Raw genomic sequence first — 20764 nt, forward strand, 5'->3', positions numbered from 1 at the left:
CAACACACAATTACTGTGTGACTATGTGCACAGAACTGTAAAACTATTTTGGGGGGAGGGAGGAGAGGTTGTTACTGTGTACTACTAAAAAAAGACATGCTTCTCTAACCAATTTTTAAAGAAGCATTAAGCTATAGTAAAATGCTATTGAAAGAAATATTCACATCATCCAATTTAGGACAACATGAAGACAACAAAGCAAATTAGTATTGAGACAAAAGAGAAATATTCTTTTAAAAGCCCTGTGGTTTAGTGTAGCAAAAAAATTAAATTAGGCACAACAAAAGTTAAGAAACTCTACAGACACATCTGTTACAGTTATCTACAGCCAATATTTTTTTCTGTTGCTTACCAGCTCTTAGCACCTCACCTAGCATCCTAACAACTTTGATCGTAGCAGTCAAATTCTTCTGTACACACACATATATATTTATATATACACACAAAAACAACGATTAAAAAAAACCCCCCCCACCACCTTATATACAAGATACCAGCATTCCTATAAATAAACAGTTGGGATAAAAGGCACTTGGCAAGAGGAAAAAGTCTACAGTAAATTCTCAAAAAAAACCAACCCCACATTTTGTTCTGGTACTTACAATAAAGAATCTCTCTTTTAAATTTCTATCACAAGAAATGCAAAACACTAATCACTAAGAATAAAACTGTTAAAATTCTTTTACATATATTTATAAGGTTTAAGCGACTCATAATAAAAGCACCGTGATTTTTAAAATCTTCAGCATACTCGTTTTGACCAACACATACACCTCAGTTGCCATATGTCCACTGCTGCTTCTTTCTTCCCAAAACTGGTTGCTGCTGTAGTATTGATATGGTTGGTAGTGTTTCCTGATGCCAATCTGCCCAGAGCCCAGGCCAAGTTCTGTTTTTGCCCAGGCGCTCCATATAAAACCAAATTTCAGTGAGTAAGTCTGTGTTCGCAGCGATGCTTGATAGACTGGCTCCGTCAAGTTGCTGCTGGTCACACTTGTTATTGCATGATGTGGTTTAAAAAAAGAGCACCTGCTCTTACTGAACGCGTTTTTGGCAAAACGCTCCCTGTATTAAGAAAAAAAGAAGTTTTAAAAGCTTTCTTCAAACAGGCTGAAGTGTTTTAATCCAAATGTTCACTGCATTATCCGTTACAAAAAGACATGGTGACAGGCTTGCTGTTCTGTATGCGCGTAAAAATATTTTTCTTCTTATGACACAAAACTAAGGAATCATTTTACCTTTTGAATATTCACACCTCTGCAAGCAACCTGCTCTTCACGGAGATGTCAGCATGCTCCCGCTCTTGTCAAACTTCTTGCCCTTTGATAATGCTGCAACTTGTTTGAGTAACTCTCGGTTTTTTGCCTGCGAGAAAGCAAACACCCAATTCCTTTAGCGTTTCGTAAGCCTTTGATGTTGCTTTGCTTATACCAAAAAAACATTTTCCGCAATGCAATGAAAGAATTTCTTGGTGTCAGCTCTCCCTGGATGAAGCCTGCCTCTTCCATTTCTGTACCACTGCCGTGAAGGCTCCACAAGACCCAGCTTCAGCTCCCGTCGCGGGTGCAAGTAGCAATACCCTGACAACAGTCAGTAGCAGAATCATACTCTCTCGTCCACCCAAGTAGAAATGTGTGTTTCTGAAGCAAACCATTAAAGGCCTTAGATCCACAGTAGGTGAACTACTTTATGTTTAAATAGTTTAATATTTAAAATATTTAGTTTAAATATTACCAACCGACGTGTGCTCAAAGGCAGCAGTTTTAATTTCAGTGAATGAAGACACCCAAGGCAATTGCTCAGTTTCCCAAAACTGTATTCCCAAAGGCACAACTCTGCACAAAGTGTAGGCTCAAAGGCTTCTGTGATAAGTAATAAAACAATCTTTCTCAAATGCAGCTACTTTTCCGCCAGGGATGAGGGAAAAGGGGCCTTTAAACTCTTTCCTCCCTTGCCCTTTTCCAGAAGAGGGAGGGTAAGTTGCTTCCTCCCTGCCTCTCCCCACCCCTGCCTGCCTGGGGCCAGGGAGGGCCTTCGCGGGGCTTCCTTGTACTCCCGCCGGCCGGGACCGTTGGGGGCGGTGTGGGTTGCCTTATGACACACGTCCGGTGATGTCAGGGGGTGTGGCCTTATGACACACTTCCGGTGATGTCAGGGGGTGTGGCATATGCTAATGAGTTATGCTAATGAGTTCCCCTAGCTCTTTTTCTACGAAACGACCCCTGCATAGTAGGAGTCATACTGGAGAACAGGTAACATATTAATTCAAGCAGGAAGCTAGGGGTGTTCATTTGGATCTACCTGAACTAAAAATGTAGCCAAAAAATGCCTTATGAGTATTTTTCCGGTTATTTCAGTTTCCCAAATGTATCCGGGTTTCTTGGGAAAACAAAACAAATCTTTGAACGGGGCAGCAGGAGAAGGCAGGGCAGGGCTTAAACGGGGCGGCAGGAGAGGGCAGCCCAGCTAGGAATACTGTGCCTGTGGGGAGCCAACAGCTCCCTGCATGCGCAGCTCTGTGCTGCCTTCTCCTGCTGTTTGGTTAAACTGGGGGGTGGGTGGGGGGAGGAGAAGCCAAGCCAGCCCTAGGATTGGGCTTCTATATTTTTACTGGCATTTATTGGTCCTGAAAAATTTCGGGATTCCCAAAAAATCCCAGATCTGAATAGCATACCGGTATTGGAATCTGGGATTTTTTGGGAATTCCAATTTTTTCCCAGTTCCAATGGAGCCGAAATGAAAAATACCGGTGCAAAAAAAAATTTGTACAGCCCCACAGGAAACTTATCTTAATTCAGTCTCCCTAAATACAATGACTGCACAAGAAGCCTTGAAAGAACAGCCTTGGGGGCAGCTAAGATACTTACTCAAGAATACTTTTCAAATTTGACTTCTGGTACTGAAGTCATGCCATGGGACCCAGCGCATGCACCTGTCATTCTGACTCAAAGCTCCACTAAGTATTGCGCTGCTCAGTCTTTGTGAAGGAAAAACTGCAGTGGTCCCCAGTTGCTGGAGGACTATTTCTGCGGGTGCTTTCTTGTGCATTTGCCTGTTAGGATTTGTGTCCTTGAAACCTGGCTGCTGTGCTGTTAGCTGCCTTGAGTCCAAGGAGCTGTGGTGGGACAGAAGTGTTTTCAAATAACACAGGTAAACCAGGGTTCAAGGGTGGACATGTGGTCCTTCACCTCAAGGGAAATAAAGAGACACACTCAGGATCACCATTAGAGTGTGGGTTGAACCACTGGCAATCATAAATGTCTTGGGTAGGGGAAAGTCCCTGGATTCAAACCGTATACATGAACACATGAATTTGCCTGATGCTGAATCAGACCAAGGTCAATATTGTTTACGAAGACTGGCAGCGCCTCTTCAGTGTCTCAGGTCAAAGTCTTTCACATCACCTCCTACCTGGTCCTTTTAACTGGAGATGCTGGGGATTGAACCTGGGACCTTTTCTATGCAAAGGAGAGGCTCTACCACTGAGCCATGGCCCCATCCCATCCTATATTATAGCCTATTTAATTTGTTCTGCAGTTCCCAACAAGTGGCAGAGGTCGTTCATGCCTCCACAGACCTGCTCTGGGCTGCAAGTTCCCCTCTGGGACCTCAGTTCCCAGGTCATGGGGGTTCAGCTGGGATCAGGATGGCAGTGCGTGGAGAAAGGGAGCTTAAGCTTCCCCTGCATCATTCCCTAACCTGCAACAACCTCAGGAGGCACATTCAAAAAACCTCTGTGTGTCTCACCAGTACTCATGCACCTCCTACCCCAAAGGGACAAAAAGCACTCATTTCATTAGGGAAAACAGCACCCAGGGAAGGCTTAAGCTGTCTCTCCCTGATCCATAACAACACCAATACACAGAGAACTGGGAAAATGAGTACACATCTGATAGAAAGACCTCATGGTGAACCCGGACACAACAGAAGGAATACGCAATGAGCAGGTAAGCCCTCCCATGTGTTTGAACTATTGTGCTGCTTTACCTGAAGCTGTTCCACAGTTTCCTTGTGAGCTCTCTCCATACTGTTCATCTTTGTCCTCAGGTTTGACTCCTGGTACTGAAAATCTGCCTTCAACTCTGTCAACTAGGGGGGGGGGGATGAATTACAAGGAAAATTAACACATACAGCTATTTAAACAGCCATCTTCTCAAAACAAACTAGCATACTTACAGTAAGAATGCAATATTCTAAAGTGCGTATTTTTTAAAAGTAAACCCCAAAGCAATGAGAGCTTGAATTCCTAGATCGTATATGCATTTTATGTCCCCTCTTAGTATTAAGAAGCAAAGCTCTGTTATAGGGGTTAGCTAGTCACAGATACACCTAACTTTCAAACAGCAAAAATGACAAAAACAGGAGTACAAACAGAACAAGGCTTCAGATGCCAGCATTATCCCCAATCTTTGGTTCTCTCCTGTGATGCCTTCTGAAGCATTGTTAGGAAACATCTGCTTATCTCAATTTTTTTGCAGTGCAGCCAGTACATTAGCAATTGAGACTACAAAGAATTAAGTTGTGAAAAACAAATGGTACTAATTTGAAGGGTCCTGAGAGAATAGCAATCTCATTATGTAGACTACTTCTAAGGGTGGCTGCAAATTCGTTCGCTACTATGTAAAAAATATGTGTGCTGGCATTCATTTCTAACATCCGGATTAGCCTATTGCAATGTGCTTTACCACTGCAATGTGACTTAAAAGGCAGTTCAGAAACACCAGTTAAGGTGGAGAACAGTACTGCTAACTGGGCTACAGATAGCTACACCTCCCATGGAAATACATCTCAACCTATCAGATTCTGAGTACAAATCAGTGCTGCCACTCTTAAAGCCCCAAATGCACAAAGAGCAGAGTACCCTAAGGATACCCCAGTCCGCTCCCACTTGTACCTAGCCAGATGCTGAGATGCACTGGAAGCCCTGTGGTATCTCTTCCCCCACCCTTGGATGCGCAGAGGATTGGCCATGAGAGACTGGGGCACTTTGACTGGGGCACCTCACTAGAAGAATGCCCTCCCTGCTGCTTTCTTTGCATCTGAAGAAATGGGAGATTAGGGTGGATTTTGGAGCAGGTGGGTGGCTGGTTTGAATTTCACTGTTTTTATTCTGCCTTCTGGAGACCCTGATGCACGATGTTTTAGAGTAAGCTTATTTTTGTTCCACTGCTGTTTGTTGTTTATGTGGTTTTAACTTCGTTGTTTATGATAGCTGCAACTATGATACAAACTGCCTCAAGAGCCTTGCGCTATGGGGCAGCAAAGAAATGTTTTAAATAAAACAAAGCCATGTCATTTTGATGCACTGCACATGTGTTTCAATATACTGGAAGGATTTGGGGGAATATTCTCCCCAGCTAATGCCATCAACAGTTGGGGTCCTGGCCTTCTCCGAAGTGATTACTCGGGGAGGATGATGGGAGAGATCTCCAGCTTCAGCTGTACAACACTGGGCATGTGGGTTATCTCCCCCACCCAGTTATCAGAGAACTCCAGACTGAATTTACAGCAAGCTGTAAAGTCGTCTGTCTCAGTATTATTGTGGTGTTGCAGACTGATAGTGAGATGCACAGCCACAACCTCAAAAAGGGGAATGCTCCCCATGCTGTCTAGGAGAGCTTCTTTTGTCCTTGTTGAAGGCAAGGGGAAGAGAATGCTTGCTCCAGCTTGCTGCCTATGAAACGCCACCCTTCCCCATTGCTGTTGGAGCTTTTAATTGTTTTAACATTTTATTCCCCCAGTAGCCTTCATTGGAGAGCTTTTGTCTATTTTGTTAAAGCAGTAATTTTTCTCTATACTCAGGGAGTCCAATGGGAATTCAGAAGTGGCTGCATTATTCCATGTTCTACCGGCTGGCAAAGGGCAACATGCTGCTAAAGAAATCGATTCACCTAAAGTACAAGAGAATCAGAGACCACGAAACCACATAAACAACATTTATTTCTTCAGATGCAAAGAAAGCAGCAGGGAGGGCATTCTTCTAGTGAGGTGCCCCAGTCTCTCATGGCCAATCCTCTGCGTGAAAGTGTTGCTCTAATGTATCTAGTTCTGAATACTGTCAAAATAATTTTAAAAAATCTGCACAATGGGGCCATTTTCCCCACAAACCTGGATAAATCCCCATGCTGAAATATAAAAATGGGGGACCCCTCCCCCCCCAGAGAAACAATGTCTATGCGCAAATCACAACTAAAAAGAGCACCAACTGCAGTCATGAGGGGAAGGGGACCTGGAGAAGCAAGTGCATCTTTTCTGCTCCAAGCTAGGTGACGGGTGGGTGGGTCAGTATCAAAGCTTTGAGCAGAAAAAGTGATTAACATGTTTTCATCTTCAGCCGTCTCCCTCAGTCAACTGGCTGGCCAGTGCCAGAGAAACCTGAAGCAGACAGCTCAAAAGATGTGCCTTCTCACTCCCAAGTCTCTCCACCAGCCAGATGGCAGAGAGGCAGGTGCTTTCTGCACAGCCCCCATCAGTCTCCGGGCTGGGAGGGGGGAGCTCTCATCACAGCACGGGCCACAAGGACCAGCAGGGGACAGGAAAATGTCCCTCCTGCATGAGCCTCCAAAACTTGCTCTATACCTATTCATTGCAGAACTATCAAGATCCAACAAAATTGCTGTTCTAAAATTTAAAACGTATTCTAGATTTAAACAAAAACACATCTTGGGGAGTAATTTTTTCCTCATATGGTCCAATAGCAATTTAAAACACAGCCTAATTCAAAGATACATGAACAATTTTTTACATGTCTTGCTCATGGGCTTCTTAAGATCACCTGATTGATCTTGTCAGAAGCAAGAGGCTGGACTAAAAAGACCCCTGAACCTAGGTGATGGGTAGCGAGGATACAACAGAGGCTAGAAATGTCATGTTGTATAACCTGCAACAACCTTAAAAAGCTTTTTTCTACTTGTACTGCTTTTTACATGACCTATTCTGTTCTACCAGCTGTAATGGTAATTAATGGTTACCCTCAGCATAAATTGCCCAAAATGTGGAACCTCGGAGTAAAGTGCCCAAAATGTGGAACTTCCTTCTAAAAGGTGTTTCCTACGAGAGAAATTTTTGTTCCTTTTCGAGATGGGCTTGTAAGAATGTGGTTAGGGCATGTAATTTAATCTGCACTATACTTTGATTCGAAAGTACTATAAGCGGTAAAATTATTATAAGAACAAGGGTATAGATTGTTTAATTCTGCACTGCGTAAGTGTGTGACAATTATTTGCTTTGATGGGCCACTGCTCATCACAGAGAAAACATTCCTACTGCAGGAAGCAAAGGAAAGAAACCTTGGGATATTCCTCATATCATATCAGGTTGAAAAGCATGTCCGGCTGAACAGAGAATGCCCAGTGCTGTCTTTTATTTATTTAATTCATTTGTACCCTTGCTTTTCTCCTTAATGGAGGTTATTCTCCTCTCCTCCATTTTATCGTCACCACAACCCTGAGGTTAGTTATAAAATATCACTGGCCCAAAGTCACCCAGTGAGCTTCCATGGCACGAGTAAAGATTAGAACTTGGGTCTGCCAGGTAGTAGTCGAACGGTCTTAAACACTATACCACACTGTCTTCTTAGATGCTTGTGAATACCAAGGTAACCAAATGTGTGATGGGACTACAAAGTGAGCAGTATCCCTATGAGGATGAAGTTCATTTAAAACTAGGCAGCCATATCACATTATATAGAATGCCTGTCTGGGCTGGTAAAGACATCCATTAATGAGATTTTTAAAAAAAATCAGTTTCTGAGTAGAACAGCCAAGGACATTAAAGTGCAGCATGTAGACACGAATGTCACATGACCCATCTTCTCACCCTCAGCCTGTGCAACAACCTACCAGAAATATGTCACAGGTGGCTCAGGTATGTGTTGATTGACAAGCCACGCAGTCCACCATGAACAGGGGGGGCAAAAAAAAAGCCTTGTAAGTGCTGACAGATTTAATTCTGCCCTGGTGCTTTTCAATACCTCAAGTGTATGGGTAAAATTTGATTAGTTGCATGTTTTTAGGTGAGATGGCTGTACTTTAGGGGCAGTAATTTCCTGTCTCCATAGCATAATCTCTATAACTAATAGGTCTCTAACGCTGCCTACTAAAAACTGATGGTATGTCTCTGCTGACAGACTGCATCATTATGTCTGGAGTACAGCCCAATTGTTGAAAGAGATCTCAGATTTGTACAAGTAAGCTTATGAAAGTAGTGTCTGCCCATTTTAGAACTCACTTCATTGTAACTGAGGTTCAGCTACATCATGCACTAAATAGGTTTCTATAGGCTACCTGGATAGCCCGAGCTAGCCTGCTATTGTCAGAAGCTAAGCAAGGTTAACAGTGGTTAGTATTTGGATGGGAGACCACCAAGGAACACCAGGGCTGCTATGCGGAGGGAGACAATGCCAACTCACCTCTGAACATCTCTTGCCATGGAAACCGTATGGGGTCACCACAGGTTGGTTGTGACTTGACAGTAAAACAAAAAACTCTACAGGACATGGCATTCCAGGATGCAGATGACTTACATACTTCCACAACAACCCATTCATACCATGGGGACTTCCTGCATTCTTACTGACTGGATTAGCAGGAATCAAGTGGGTGGTTCCTGGCCATCAAGACTGCAGGTGGCGGGGGGACTGCGCCGGCATGGCGACAGGCGGAGTGCGGCTCGCTCCGTCCCGCCCGTCCTTTCTATGGACTTTACCGAGTCTCCCAAGTGTCGGGAGAACTCGGCCAGCCCTCTCGGAGTGAGGGCTGGAGTAGGGGGCGTCATTCCCCCCCCCCGAATTCAGCAAGCGGGGGAGGGGTGCCCAGAAACAGCTCCGGGGGTGAGGGGAAAAACTGGGCGCGCAAGGTCGGCAAAAGCCGCAGCCATCCGGTCTTGTTTTTAATTAAAATAAGAACTGAGACTACTAGAATGGCAACTCAGGAGAAGGAAGAAAGTTTGAGTATGTGCTACTGGAGTTTTAAAGGAAATTCCCCAAAATGGAAATGCCCAAACGTAAGAGTGACAACGGCTGGGAGAAATAAGGGGCGTAAATTTGCCTGAGGTGGGGAAGAAAGAAAAAAAATCTAAATGTTGGCGTCTTCATGTTGAGTGGACTGATGCAGCCGGTAAGGAGAAGAAGAATTTGTTTGATTGAAGGACGATAGAGAGAACCTTGTTTTGGTGAGGGAAAGGATTTGGAGGGTTTGATGAAAATGGCGAATGGGATGGAAAGAGAGCAGGAGTATGATGAGAACGCGGAAGTGGGTGAACTAACTATTGAGCAGTTCCTAAACATTTTGAAGGATGTGGTCCAAAAAGAATGTAAAAAGGCATGCATAAAAATAACGGAAAGATTGGACAACATCTGGACGGGAGTTAGTAAGACAGAGGAAGAGGAACAATCCACAGAGAAGGAGTTACTAAGTGATTTGCAAAGCAAGAGCAGTATTGACTCTAAGGATGAGAAATCAGGGACTTCACAGGAGAAGGAGAGTCGGATGTGTGGAGAAGTTGGAAAGAGACTTAAAATAAAACGGAGAGATGCGGAATTGGGACTATGTAAGCATAACAGGCGAGGGTTGAAGAAAGAGAGACAAAGAGCCGAAAGGATTAAAAGATGGAAAAGACGGGCCTGGAAATTTAAAGAGAATAGTAAAAAATGGAGAACAGAATGGCTGAGGAAGTGTAAAGAGAGGCTTATGAACCAAAAAAGGCACAAAGAAAGAAGACACGTGTAGAACATTGATGTTTAAGAGGAAGAACAAACTATGTAGAAACCTACAATGAAGGATCTATACTCTATACATGATTAAATGGAATATTTGACCTTTTGAATGTATTTAATGTTACATCTTACTATCCCACTGGGGAGATTAATAGAACAATATAAGGACATAATTAATTTAGATGTTGGCTTAGCATGATATGAGATATTGATAGATTTTCTTTTTCTTGTTGGTTTGGTTGTTTGTTTGTTTTTTAATATGGGAATATTTTTAAAAAAATAATAATAAAAATAAAACATTGGAGGGAAAATAATTTGGTAAATTAAATTGAAAATTAGACTGGGGGAGTTTAGATGGAAAAGAAAGGATGGTTGATTAAGTTATAGATGATCAGATGGTTTAATGAATTTGAATGTATTTAAATTTGTATATTGTTTTGTTTGTAAGGGTTTATTTTGTCCTTTCCTTTTTTGTTTATGTATTGAGATTGGAATAATAGGGTGGAACATCTAACGCTGAACTACAGGCTGTGGAAGGTCGGTAGTTCAGCAGTTCAAGACCCGAGTTGCCGCATGACGGAGTGAGCTCCCGTCTCTAGTTCCAGCTCCTGCCAACCTAGCAGTTCGAAAGCAAGAAATTGCAAGTAGATAAATAAGTACCACTTCGGTGGGAAGGTAACAGCGTTCTGTGCGCCTTGGTGTTTGGTCATGCCGGCCACATGACCACGGAAACGTCTTTGGACAGCGCTGGCTCTTCGGCTTTGAAACAGAGATGAGCACCGCAACTCTAGAGTCGGACTTGACTGGCTTTCGAGCAAGGGAACCTTCACCTTTACGACAAATGAACATATGTACAGACTACAGGGTTTTTTACCTTTTTATCTTTCTCCAAAATAGTTTGATCCCTCTGTTGCAAGAGACGTTTAAGTGACATCACTTCTTCTTTCAATTGACTTATGAGGACGAAGTTGTCAGTGCCTCCGCTGTCTGCTGACTGATTTATAGAACTACTGTAAAATAACAGCATTTGTTGTGACCAAAGGAGGAGGAAAAAACATATTCCAAACGTAACAGTTTCACAAACATCCTTAAGGACTAATGCAAAAAAAGTATGTACCTGACAGAAATGGATGAAACTGGCAAATTAGCTTACTAATGGCACACAATATATACACCTGCAGAAATATAATTGAGTATTAGCTTCAAAGGGTCAAATACTCACTAAATGAAGCAGCTACCTTTTACATAAATTCCAACTGTTTGATATAGGTGCTCAGTGTCTCATCTAACAAAATTTATTTGGAAGGAAGCATTTTTAAGAACCAGAACAAAGCAACAGATTCAAACCTGCATAACTACTGAACTGTTGTTGCTAAAGGGGCATCTAATGTCTGGCTGCATGCCTTTTGCTCTAATTTTAGTTAGTTTCCTCCTCAGTTGACAGAAGCATTAAGTGCAGATACATCTTAACAAGAAAAATTATAGGAATTAACTATATGGGAAATAAAACAAGGGGGGGGGGGAATAAAAGGAAGGCACAGCATGAATTGCACCTGTCAGCAAATAACTGTACTCTACACAACAGAATAGGAAATTTTGCAAGAAGAAAAAATTTAATTCTAAATTTTACCTATCTCCATTAGATGGCTTGGATTCCATTTTGGGCTTTTTCTTTGGAGTTTCATTCTGAATAGCTGCAGAGGATTTATGGCTGGAAAAAAACCCCAGACCATTTCATGTGTGTCCATATACATCTACTTTTACACAAAATGCACACAACAATTTAACAAAGGTTTGATTTTTGATAAATACAAGATTGAATAAAATAATTAACAGTCACCTCTGTTTCCACAATCCCTGATCTTGTTCTGGACTCAGACTGCTGATTCTGAAATACAGAACGCAGAATAGGCTTAACAGTGACAACCCCGGCGACATGGCAAGTGCAGTCTCTCTATGAACTTTATTTGGAATTTGCACTTTATTGCGCAAATAAACATACAATGCAGTTCTTCTTTGTTCAAAAAGGGGCCATGTTTAAAAGTAATTTAGCTGTATCCACGAACATCTGCACTAAAGCAAATAGAGGCCTGCTGGTTAACATTTCTTACATGTAAATAATACTTTAAACAAGCTGATGTGGCCCAAACGTATATGTATATGGAAGTTGATGCAGTTGGGCTTCAACGTCTTGGGCACACCAAGGGGGATTTCTGACCCTTTGAGCAGGAGACACCCGTGACATTATCAACATGGTTGAAAAGCAACTTGCACTACAGCATGAGAGGCTCCTGTTTGAAAAATACAAGCCAAGGCTCCCCTGGACAAATGGAATCTGGTTAATGTCATTTTTTGGCGTTACTGAAATTCAGAATGAGATCCTAAGGCAATTTTTAGTGGCCCAAGGTCTCTCCATGCCATTATCGTACTTTCAAACCAAAAGAACTCAGAAGCAGCATTAGCAGAATTTTTCCACAACATGTAAAGCAATAATTGACTTCCTTTTTGGTATTAGCTGTTTCAGGAGCATCATGAACACGTGAAACTGCCTTATACTGAATCAGGCCTTCGGTCCACTGAAGTCAGTATTGTCTACTTAGACTGGCAGAGGCCCTCCCTCCAGGGCCTCCCTCACATCACCTGCTCCCTGGTGCTTTCAACTGGAGATGCTGGGGATTGAACCTGGGACCTTCTGCATTCCGAGCAGACACTCTACCACTGAGCCACAGCCTCTCTAGCTCCTCTCATCATTTGTATCCTAAATCTAACTGTGGCCTACAAGAGCAACAGAGCAGCTCCGTTCCTTGGTCTTTCACAGCACTTACTTGTGATGGCTACTGCTATGACGATGATGATGGTGGTGATGGCGGTGGTGATGCTTCAAATGATGCTGGTCTTTTTCGGAGATAGACGTGGAGGAAGAGTTAGAATGCGCTGACCCCAAGCTCTTCCGCTGTTCCTTGGTCTTCTGCAGGACTCTCTTGTAGGACAGAGTGCAGAGCCAACACAACAGCTTCCCATCAACCTTTTGGGAAATCATTCGCAGCAAGTTATGTTACACGTACTGAGTGCTAAAAAGACACACAACAGCCAAAATAAAATGATCAAATACTACTGCTGTGACTCTTGCACACACAAACAAGTTGCAAATATAATGAAGATTCAGCAGCACATGAAATTCAACATGTCAGACACTCTGCTGAAAGCTGGGTTGCAAAGTAACTGTATGACCTGAAGATATCTGACTTTAATATATGGACACTAGGACTATACTGGTGGCTCTGTCCCCTCCTGTTCAAGATGAGTGACTGGTCTAGTCAACATTTTATAATTTTGTTCAACCTATTTCACTTACAGCTGTTTACCCCATTAAATGTCACAACATGACAACATCCATGGTAACATAAGAGAATGGGGAAGTGAAAAGTTCTCAGCTGGAGTAAATGAAAAACTCAGCACAGGAAATTTTTCAGGTGATGTATTTGTTACTTTGCAAAAGTTACAATGTAGATTAGAAACATTGTTAGCTTGCCACCCAAGAAATCCACCTCAAGAATTCTGTGATGGTCAAATGTACACTAGCCAAGAGCGAGTCATGACTGGGCATCTTATTCATTAAGAATGTTTGAATGAGACTAGCCAAAGTTAATTTGCTTATAATGTTTTATTTGAGCCTGCCAAAATTAAGTTGAATATGCCAAGCACATTGAAGAAATTTAATTTGAAAGTAACTTGGAAAAGCTAGTTTGTATCACACCAAGGCTGGTAAGTATCACACCAACATATTTTTACCACTTGAAATGTTCCTCTTTTTTTACATTTTACTCTGTTCTCCTTATTTTAATAGATTTAACATTGTTTAAGACACATGTCCTTTCTTAAAGTATTATATCAAACCTGGATCTGTAGAGACAGACTCTGGATACAAATGCCCACGGGGGAGGGGAGAGATACACGTGTGAATGTCCACACACAAGTACCTCCTTGTTTCTTGCAAAACATAAGCAACAGGTGTCCCTCAAAAACAAGTATGTAGCTTGGATTCCATCCACATATACCCCATCCCAATGTTACATCTACATGGATGTAAGACAGACCCCAGTATCCATGTCGTATTCCTCAGGTGTAGCCTAAACAGTTTCAAGTATGTATGACTAGGGCACAAATTAGTGATATCAGGCTGCTAGCTGGCATCCCAAGGAGCTTCCTAGGAGGGGCCCAGGACACAAATGACATCTGGCAATTTGTGACGCCACGACCACCCCAAAACCCAGATGTGATGTAAGTATGTCAGAGGATGCTTTGGCAATCCTTGAAAACTCCAATTTCACTTCTTGCCTGGGCCTTCCTGCCAGAAGTGGGCAAATGGTCTTCCTGGCACGGGTGTATCATTATCCTGATTTAAAACAACCCAAGGCCTTGCAGTTATTATGGAAAGCTTACATTAATAACTCAAAAATGCTCTTATCTATAAAGCTCTAACAGCCAAAAGCATACCTTTCTCCTTCCCTCTTCTTTTCGATCAAAAGCACACTGCTGCTTGCACTGTTCACATGTCTGAGGTGGTCCGTATTTCTTTTCAGAGTTTGTACAACGCTGACATTTTGTGCCAATAAAAGCTGCAATGATGTTACAGTACTGACAAGGTTTTGGCTGCAGGAACAAGAGAACAATGTTTTTTAAAAAATATTTATTGTTTAAAATGGCCAGTACTGTAAATGACAATGACCTGGAACTGGAAGAAAAAAGTAAAACTGTTCATTTTGAACAATTTTCTATAGATGTCCAGAAAAACATCCTATTTGCATTAAAACTATGTTACATTTTATAACCAGAACAAGAAATTACTTCTTTACTTTCAAAACCTATAAAAACATAAAAATGAACAATATTAATCTCTACGCACATTGGTGCAGAACTCTACCCTTAGCTACAGGTTTCACAACAGTGTAACAAAGATTACAATCAGTGCAGTATAGTGCTGGGAGATTCCAGGTTCAAATCCCCACTCTGCCACGGAAGCTTGCTGGGTGACCTTGGGCCATTCAGTTTTTCTCAGCCTAAGATACCTCACAGGTTGTTGTGAGGATAAAAATGGAAGCGAGAACACTATAAGTCGCTTTGGGTCTCCCCTGGGGAGAAAAGCATGGTATACATGAAGTAAATAAACAAAATAATGTACAGATGCCAACTCACCGTTCCAAACTGTTTCACATTTTGGGCACACTTCTTACATATTGTGTTAGTTTTGCTGAAAAAGAGAAAACAAAAGGCAGGTTAGGCTAAACTTAATTTCTGTAACATAGTTGGGGAAAAAATTAAGAGTGTTAACTGTTCAAGAATTCTGTTTTGTTCAGAGAATACAGATTTTTGATGAATAAAGACAATCTTTCAGCTATTTTATTATAAGCATTTTACAATTTTACTAAAAATGAAAAAATGCATGCAAAACAGATAAACTAATCTGTGAATAAAAATGAGCTCTACCAGTCTTCCAGATGGCTACTGCAAGAGACAAGTGAACTCAGTAACAGATTTCCTTCTCCCACCCCAATCTCAAAAAGAACAATTTAATTTACTTGATTACTGCCCTGCATTCAGAATACTCCTCCAGGAATTAATGTTTGAGATGAAAAAATGGGGGGGGGGCCCTGACTGGCCATTCCAACAGCGTGGAACTTTAAAGCAAAAATCCAGACATCACTAACGTCATTCCTCAAAGAGCCTAAAATATTTTGTTCAGTGGGTGATCTCGAAAATTAAAATTGAAGATAAAATCTGCTATCTGCACTCATTTAGAAGCAGCCTTGATGAAGGTGGAAAAGGAAGCATTATGCGGAAAAACATCTAATGCATCAAATGAAAGAAATAGGATGAATGCAGTAACCACTGGAACAAATGTACACTCCATTAAAGAGATAGTGAATGGGCCACGGGACCATCCTCTTCTGTCCCCAATGCTTTCCATCTTAGAGGTAATTTTAGTTTCCAACCTTAACAATGGTTAAAGACTGTCAGCACAGATGTAAACTTCTGTTTAAAGGCACAGGGATTTATCAGAGGATAACAACACAGAAGGCAAGAAACTGGAATTCTAACCTATCACAAGCTAACTTCCAGTGCCATCCTAAGCAAAGTTATAGCATTCCAATGTCAGTGACTTCACTGAACGTAGATGGGTGTAACTCTAGTTAAACTTGGCAGCATTTGAGTCACCAATGAAATAGAAAGCAACTTCAGTTCTATGCTGATCTCATTATCAGACGCAAGTTTAAAAAATTAACAAAATGAAGTGGCTCTGAGAAACCTGATGTGGAATTGCTGAAGAGCACAGTGGACAGAACTGGGTGCATGAAGTGATGAGTGAGCAGTCACATTCTCACTTATAAGGCTGAACAAGGAATTTCAGCTTTTGCTTCTAAGGTAAATTTCATTTGAATCCAACTGATATACTTTGTATGGATGAATGTACCTTTATGAGGCCAACAATAATTTCTTTTTTGTTTGCAACCGTGAATTAACATGGCAAGGACATACCTCTCTTGCTGAAACTCTGAGCGACAGTAGGTACATTTTACCATGGGATGGGCAATGCGACATTCCTAAAAGGGAGAAAAAAACCCAGAAAAGGTAAGTCAGAACTGCTTACTAATGTGAAATCAATTACATTCCAAGCTCACCTCATTTTGCCTTTTAAAATTATATTGGAAATGGTTAAGATTGGTCAGCCAAAGCATATGTCAACAAAGGGTCTGCTGACAAATGCTTCAGCTAACCAATCTTAACCATTTCCAAAAAGAACTATTTGCTCTGACTTCCTGAATCAGTCGAATCTAAAAAGTCTAACAAATATGAAGTGCGTCCGTCTCACAAGAAATCAAGTTCAAGGATCATGAGCTTAGTGGAAACTCTGAGATCTTCGCACTTCCTCTAATCACAGCTGTTTCAAGACATTTTGGTATTTCCTATTTGTCTGAAATTTTGCTGTCACTTCTCATCTCCAAGAATGCTCCATCAGGTTATTACCCAGCTTAAATCACTTGGTTACATACATTAAGTGACAATCGTCAATACAGACAAATGTATGTCGGTTTACGCTCCAATATGTGCCAGGTTTTAACAAATGAAATTAACAACAGCTAACGTACAAAGCACATCATAAATGGTGGAGATGTAATCACTACTTGAACAGAATTTAGAACCAGGACACCCTACAGGCTATTAAGAAGACATCATATGCATGATGGATCACCAAATATATTAGTGCAGATGTATACACAATCAGAAGTACACTAATGGAATCATCCCTACCAGAAGTTACTGGTAACAAGTATGCAAAAGCTGAGGGACAAGGAAGCATATGTATGTGAAGTCACCACGTTCAGTAAAACTGGGTGGGCAAACACTGTGTTTGTAAGCAGCTTTTCTACCTTTATGTCACATAAGATGAAGAAACAAAATACCGTCTCTGCTTCTTCAACCAACTGTATGTTTAGTCTACAAATACAACTTTGTTTGCTTGTGGTTAACCACTAAGCAGAAATTATATGAACACAACACATCTGAATGACAACCTTCAGAGTTTTAAAACAAGAAATGACAATTCCCTGTGCAATCAGCATGTGGCAATTACATGGATAATGTAATGTGTGATTTGGTTCTTAGTGGGAAACAAGCTCAAAATCAAAGAGATTTGCAAAGAGGCTTCCGTGTCCTCTACAATGCTTCAACCCCTAGATGTATCTGATGAAGCTGGCTGCTGTTTACAAAAACTAAAGTCACAACAAACTAAAACAGATCAGTGCTTTTCAGTCTTGTTGATAGTTTGGAGTTGTACATCAAATTCTGATAGTCAAATACCTACAGCACCTCTAATAATAAACAGCATTTACAGTAGCGCAACCATGCAACAAACAAAAAACATTCTGCAATCACAGCACACCAAGCAAGGGGATGTTGCCAAAACCCAGCATTCTCTGTTGGATTCTCCTCCTCTGTTGGCAGCAGCCAACCAGGACTTTTTTTTCTGGGGGGGGGGGGGGGGCGTGGGACGCCAGGGGGGGGGGGGAGATGCTGGAACTCTCAAGAGGAAAATTAAGTTTCCAATCTATATACTGAAAACTCACAACTTTAAAACATTTTAAAAAGAATTTTGTTCAGGTGCCTTCCCCCAGAAAAAAAGCCCTATCGTAACACCAAAACTAGGAGCTGCGGTGGCTCAAGTGGTTAAGACGCTGAACTGCAGGCTGTGGAAGGTCAGTAGTTCAGCAGTTCGAGACCCGGGTGCCGCATGATGGAGTGAGCTCCCATCTCTAGTTCCAGCTCCTGCCAACCTAGCAGTTTGAAAGCAAGAAATTGCAAGTAGATAAATAGGTACCACTTTGGTGGGAAGGTAACAGCGTTCCATGCGCCTTGGTGTTTAGTCATGCTGGCCACATGACCACGGAAATGTCTTCGGACAGCGCTGGCTCTTCGGCTTTGAAAACTGGCTTTCGAGCAAGGGAACCTTTACTTTTACCTAACACCAAAACTGATATAGTCTACACTGTAACATCATCCTAGCCTAGCTTCTTAAATTCCTGACACCGGGAGTGGAGAGAAAAAATGCAATGTAACAGCACCACAGACAGGACTCACAGACTCTACATGGGGGTTTTTTGAGAGGAGGAGAGAAAATGAAAAAATGATACTGGATGCCTTTTCTGGCAGGAAGCCCAACAGGAGCTCTCCCTGGGCTACGGCTCCATAAAGCAGCGCTAGTAGTAGCAAGAGCCTTCACTAGATAACGTGGGAAGAGACCCAGAACCCGCGTATTCTTCCAGAACGGGTCCCGAGAAGTTTCTGCAGCCACTTGGTTAGCCACCCCCCCTTTATTTTTAAGACAAGCCTTCCGGGCCGCATCCGCTTCATTCCACACCCCACCCTCCCGCGGCCTTCGCCGGATATCCTCCCGGCCCAGCCCTCCCTTCCCCTCCGGCCTTGGGGAGCGGCACCTTGCAGAGCTGCTGTCCTTGGGAGAGCTCCTCGAACGGGTAGCGCTGGTTGCACTTGGTGCAGGCGTAGAGGGCCGGGGCCGCAACCGCGCCGGGTCCAGGTCCGACCGCCGCTGCCGTCACCGCCGCCACCCCGGAGGCCCCGGATGTTGCCGCCATCCGTCCTCCTCCCCGCGCAGAGGCAGCAGCCAACGGCCCGACCCCGGCCGGCCGAGAACCAACCGAACCGACCGACCGGGGCGCGAGACTCGGAGGCAGGCGGGCAGGCCTTCCCCCTCGGGCGGCTGTGGCTCCTTCCTCACACATTCACACTCCCCCCTCCCCTGGAATTTCCCCAGGGGAGTTTGACAAAACAACAGGTGAATATCCTTCCAAGCTCACACTGACAAACTGAGCTGCAGAAGAATATTGACCAAAAGGGGGGAAAAGCCAGGCTAATGTAATATCGACACTGAGAAACTTTCTTTCATGGAAGGAAGCCTGGATGAAATCTACATTCCTTTGAAGTCCACAGTGGAACTCCCATTTATTTCAATAGATCTATGTTGTACTCATCAGTATAGCACAAGGTCAGCATCAAAATTGATGGAGGCAAAAGCAGGATGTCTGATAGGTTTGTTTGCTGGGGAAGGGATAGGAAGCTGAAGCTCTGATACCCTCACATCATCCTTTCTTAATGGAAGGATTATTAACTAAGGTTGATTATGTTCCTCTTAGAATGAGATGCTCTTGGAAGTCATACTGCTTTGACTTTGCATTTTCCTCCAAGGACTTTCAGCCTGGATTCAAATGAGCATCCCAGTGAGCCTCATCAATACACCTAATACCTTTGACTTGAATGTAATGCCAAAGCCACTGTCCTTGGTGCTGGTGATTTTTCACACTGACATGGCATTGGACTGCCTTCTCCTCTATCAAGGTAGCATTTCGACTTTAGTTTTTCTCTGTAAAAAATCCTCCTTGCATTCTGATGGAAACTACCATTAGCATTAATTTCTGTCTTCTTTCCCAGCTTTGTTGAGGATAGTATTTAGGAAGTCTGATTGAAGAACGATTCTCCACCCCAGTGTATAGACCACAGTACTGAGATTTCAGTGAATAACAGAACCCCACTAATGTAATCATGCACACACACAAATACACATACACACACATTTTGAAAGGAGGGTGTCCAGAATGGAATGAGATGCCCAAGTACAAAGGAATATCCATAATAAATGAGGGATAGAAGGCAATTTGAAGAACAGCCCTGACCCGGATGGCTCAGGCTAGCCTGATCTTTCATATCTGGGATGCTAACCAGGGTTGTCCCTGGTTACTACTTGGATGAGAGACCACCAGGGAAGTCCAGGGTTGCAATGCTGAGGCAGGCAGTGGCAAACCACACATCTGTTTGTATCGTGTCTTGAATACCCTATGCAGTCACCATAATCCAGCTATTTATATTATTTATTTATTATTTATTTATTATATTTATATCCCGCCCATCCCGCGAACGGGCTCAGGGCGGCTAACATTGCGGTACAGTGTACCTAATGAAATACAAAACATTAAAACTCTATAAATATCATAGACAAATACTTTAAAACATAACTTAACAGTTTCTACTAAAAGCATGTAAACAAGCTACAAATTGACGGCATTTTTTACCACCACAAGGCAATTGAAGAATTATGAAAACTGAACAATTATGAAGGCAATTGAAGGCAATTCAAGAATTATGAAATTTGTAAGAGTGTTTCTGAGTGTGTCCAAAAATGTTACTTTTTATATGTGAAAAAGGGTTTCTGCAGGTCAATGCCAAGTTGAAATGCTCTAGTGATAAGGAAAGAATGACGTTAGTCAAGATTTTCTATAGCCCCTCTTTTCATAGAACAAAATCCCCCTTTTAAGTAATTCAATTAACATTTAAATCAATTAGAAAAGTAGTTCCTTGACCCTCTGCCTTTTCCAGCTTTCTCCCCTCAGTAGACAGTTGCATCATGTGTCATGCCCAACTGTTACTGTGTGTGGTGAGAAGATGTGTCAGTGTGAATGTGGTCTGCTTTGCAGTTCA

The 20764-nt window shown here is 42.3% G+C and overlaps 1 protein-coding gene across 1 annotated transcript; it reads right to left on the reverse strand.

Annotated features, from left to right (window-relative positions):
• Positions 1 to 808: 808 nt before the first annotated feature.
• FAM76B (family with sequence similarity 76 member B) lies at positions 809 to 18962 on the reverse strand. Its single transcript, XM_015411046.1, has 11 exons — positions 18709 to 18962; positions 16253 to 16317; positions 14912 to 14966; positions 14213 to 14368; positions 12541 to 12740; positions 11556 to 11603; positions 11346 to 11426; positions 10590 to 10725; positions 3988 to 4089; positions 1239 to 1365; positions 809 to 1065 (listed from the first exon to the last, which is right to left on the reverse strand). The coding sequence occupies exons 1-10, from the start codon at positions 18865 to 18867 to the stop codon at positions 1276 to 1278; spliced, it is 1092 nt and encodes a 363-aa protein (XP_015266532.1). The 5' UTR covers positions 18868 to 18962; the 3' UTR covers positions 809 to 1065; positions 1239 to 1275.
• Between the last annotated feature and the right edge of the window lie 1802 nt (positions 18963 to 20764).

Source organism: Gekko japonicus, unplaced genomic scaffold, assembly GCF_001447785.1.
Source record: "Gekko japonicus isolate JY-2015 unplaced genomic scaffold, Gekko_japonicus_V1.1 scaffold503, whole genome shotgun sequence".
Taxonomy (NCBI): Eukaryota; Metazoa; Chordata; class Lepidosauria; order Squamata; family Gekkonidae; genus Gekko; species Gekko japonicus.

What these genes read in the sequence shown, in the direction of transcription:
- FAM76B (XM_015411046.1), bottom strand. Translation starts at nt 18,867, where the DNA reads ATGGCGGCAACATCCGGGGCCTCCGGGGTGGCGGCGGTGACGGCAGCG. An exon ending in CAGGGATTGTGGAAACAGAG is followed by an intron (nt 11,427 to 11,555) that starts GTGACTGTTAAT and finishes GTTTTTTTCCAG; the next exon opens with CCATAAATCCTCTGCAGCTA. An exon ending in AAACTGTGGAACAGCTTCAG is followed by an intron (nt 1,366 to 3,987) that starts GTAAAGCAGCAC and finishes GCTTTCTCGCAG; the next exon opens with GCAAAAAACCGAGAGTTACT.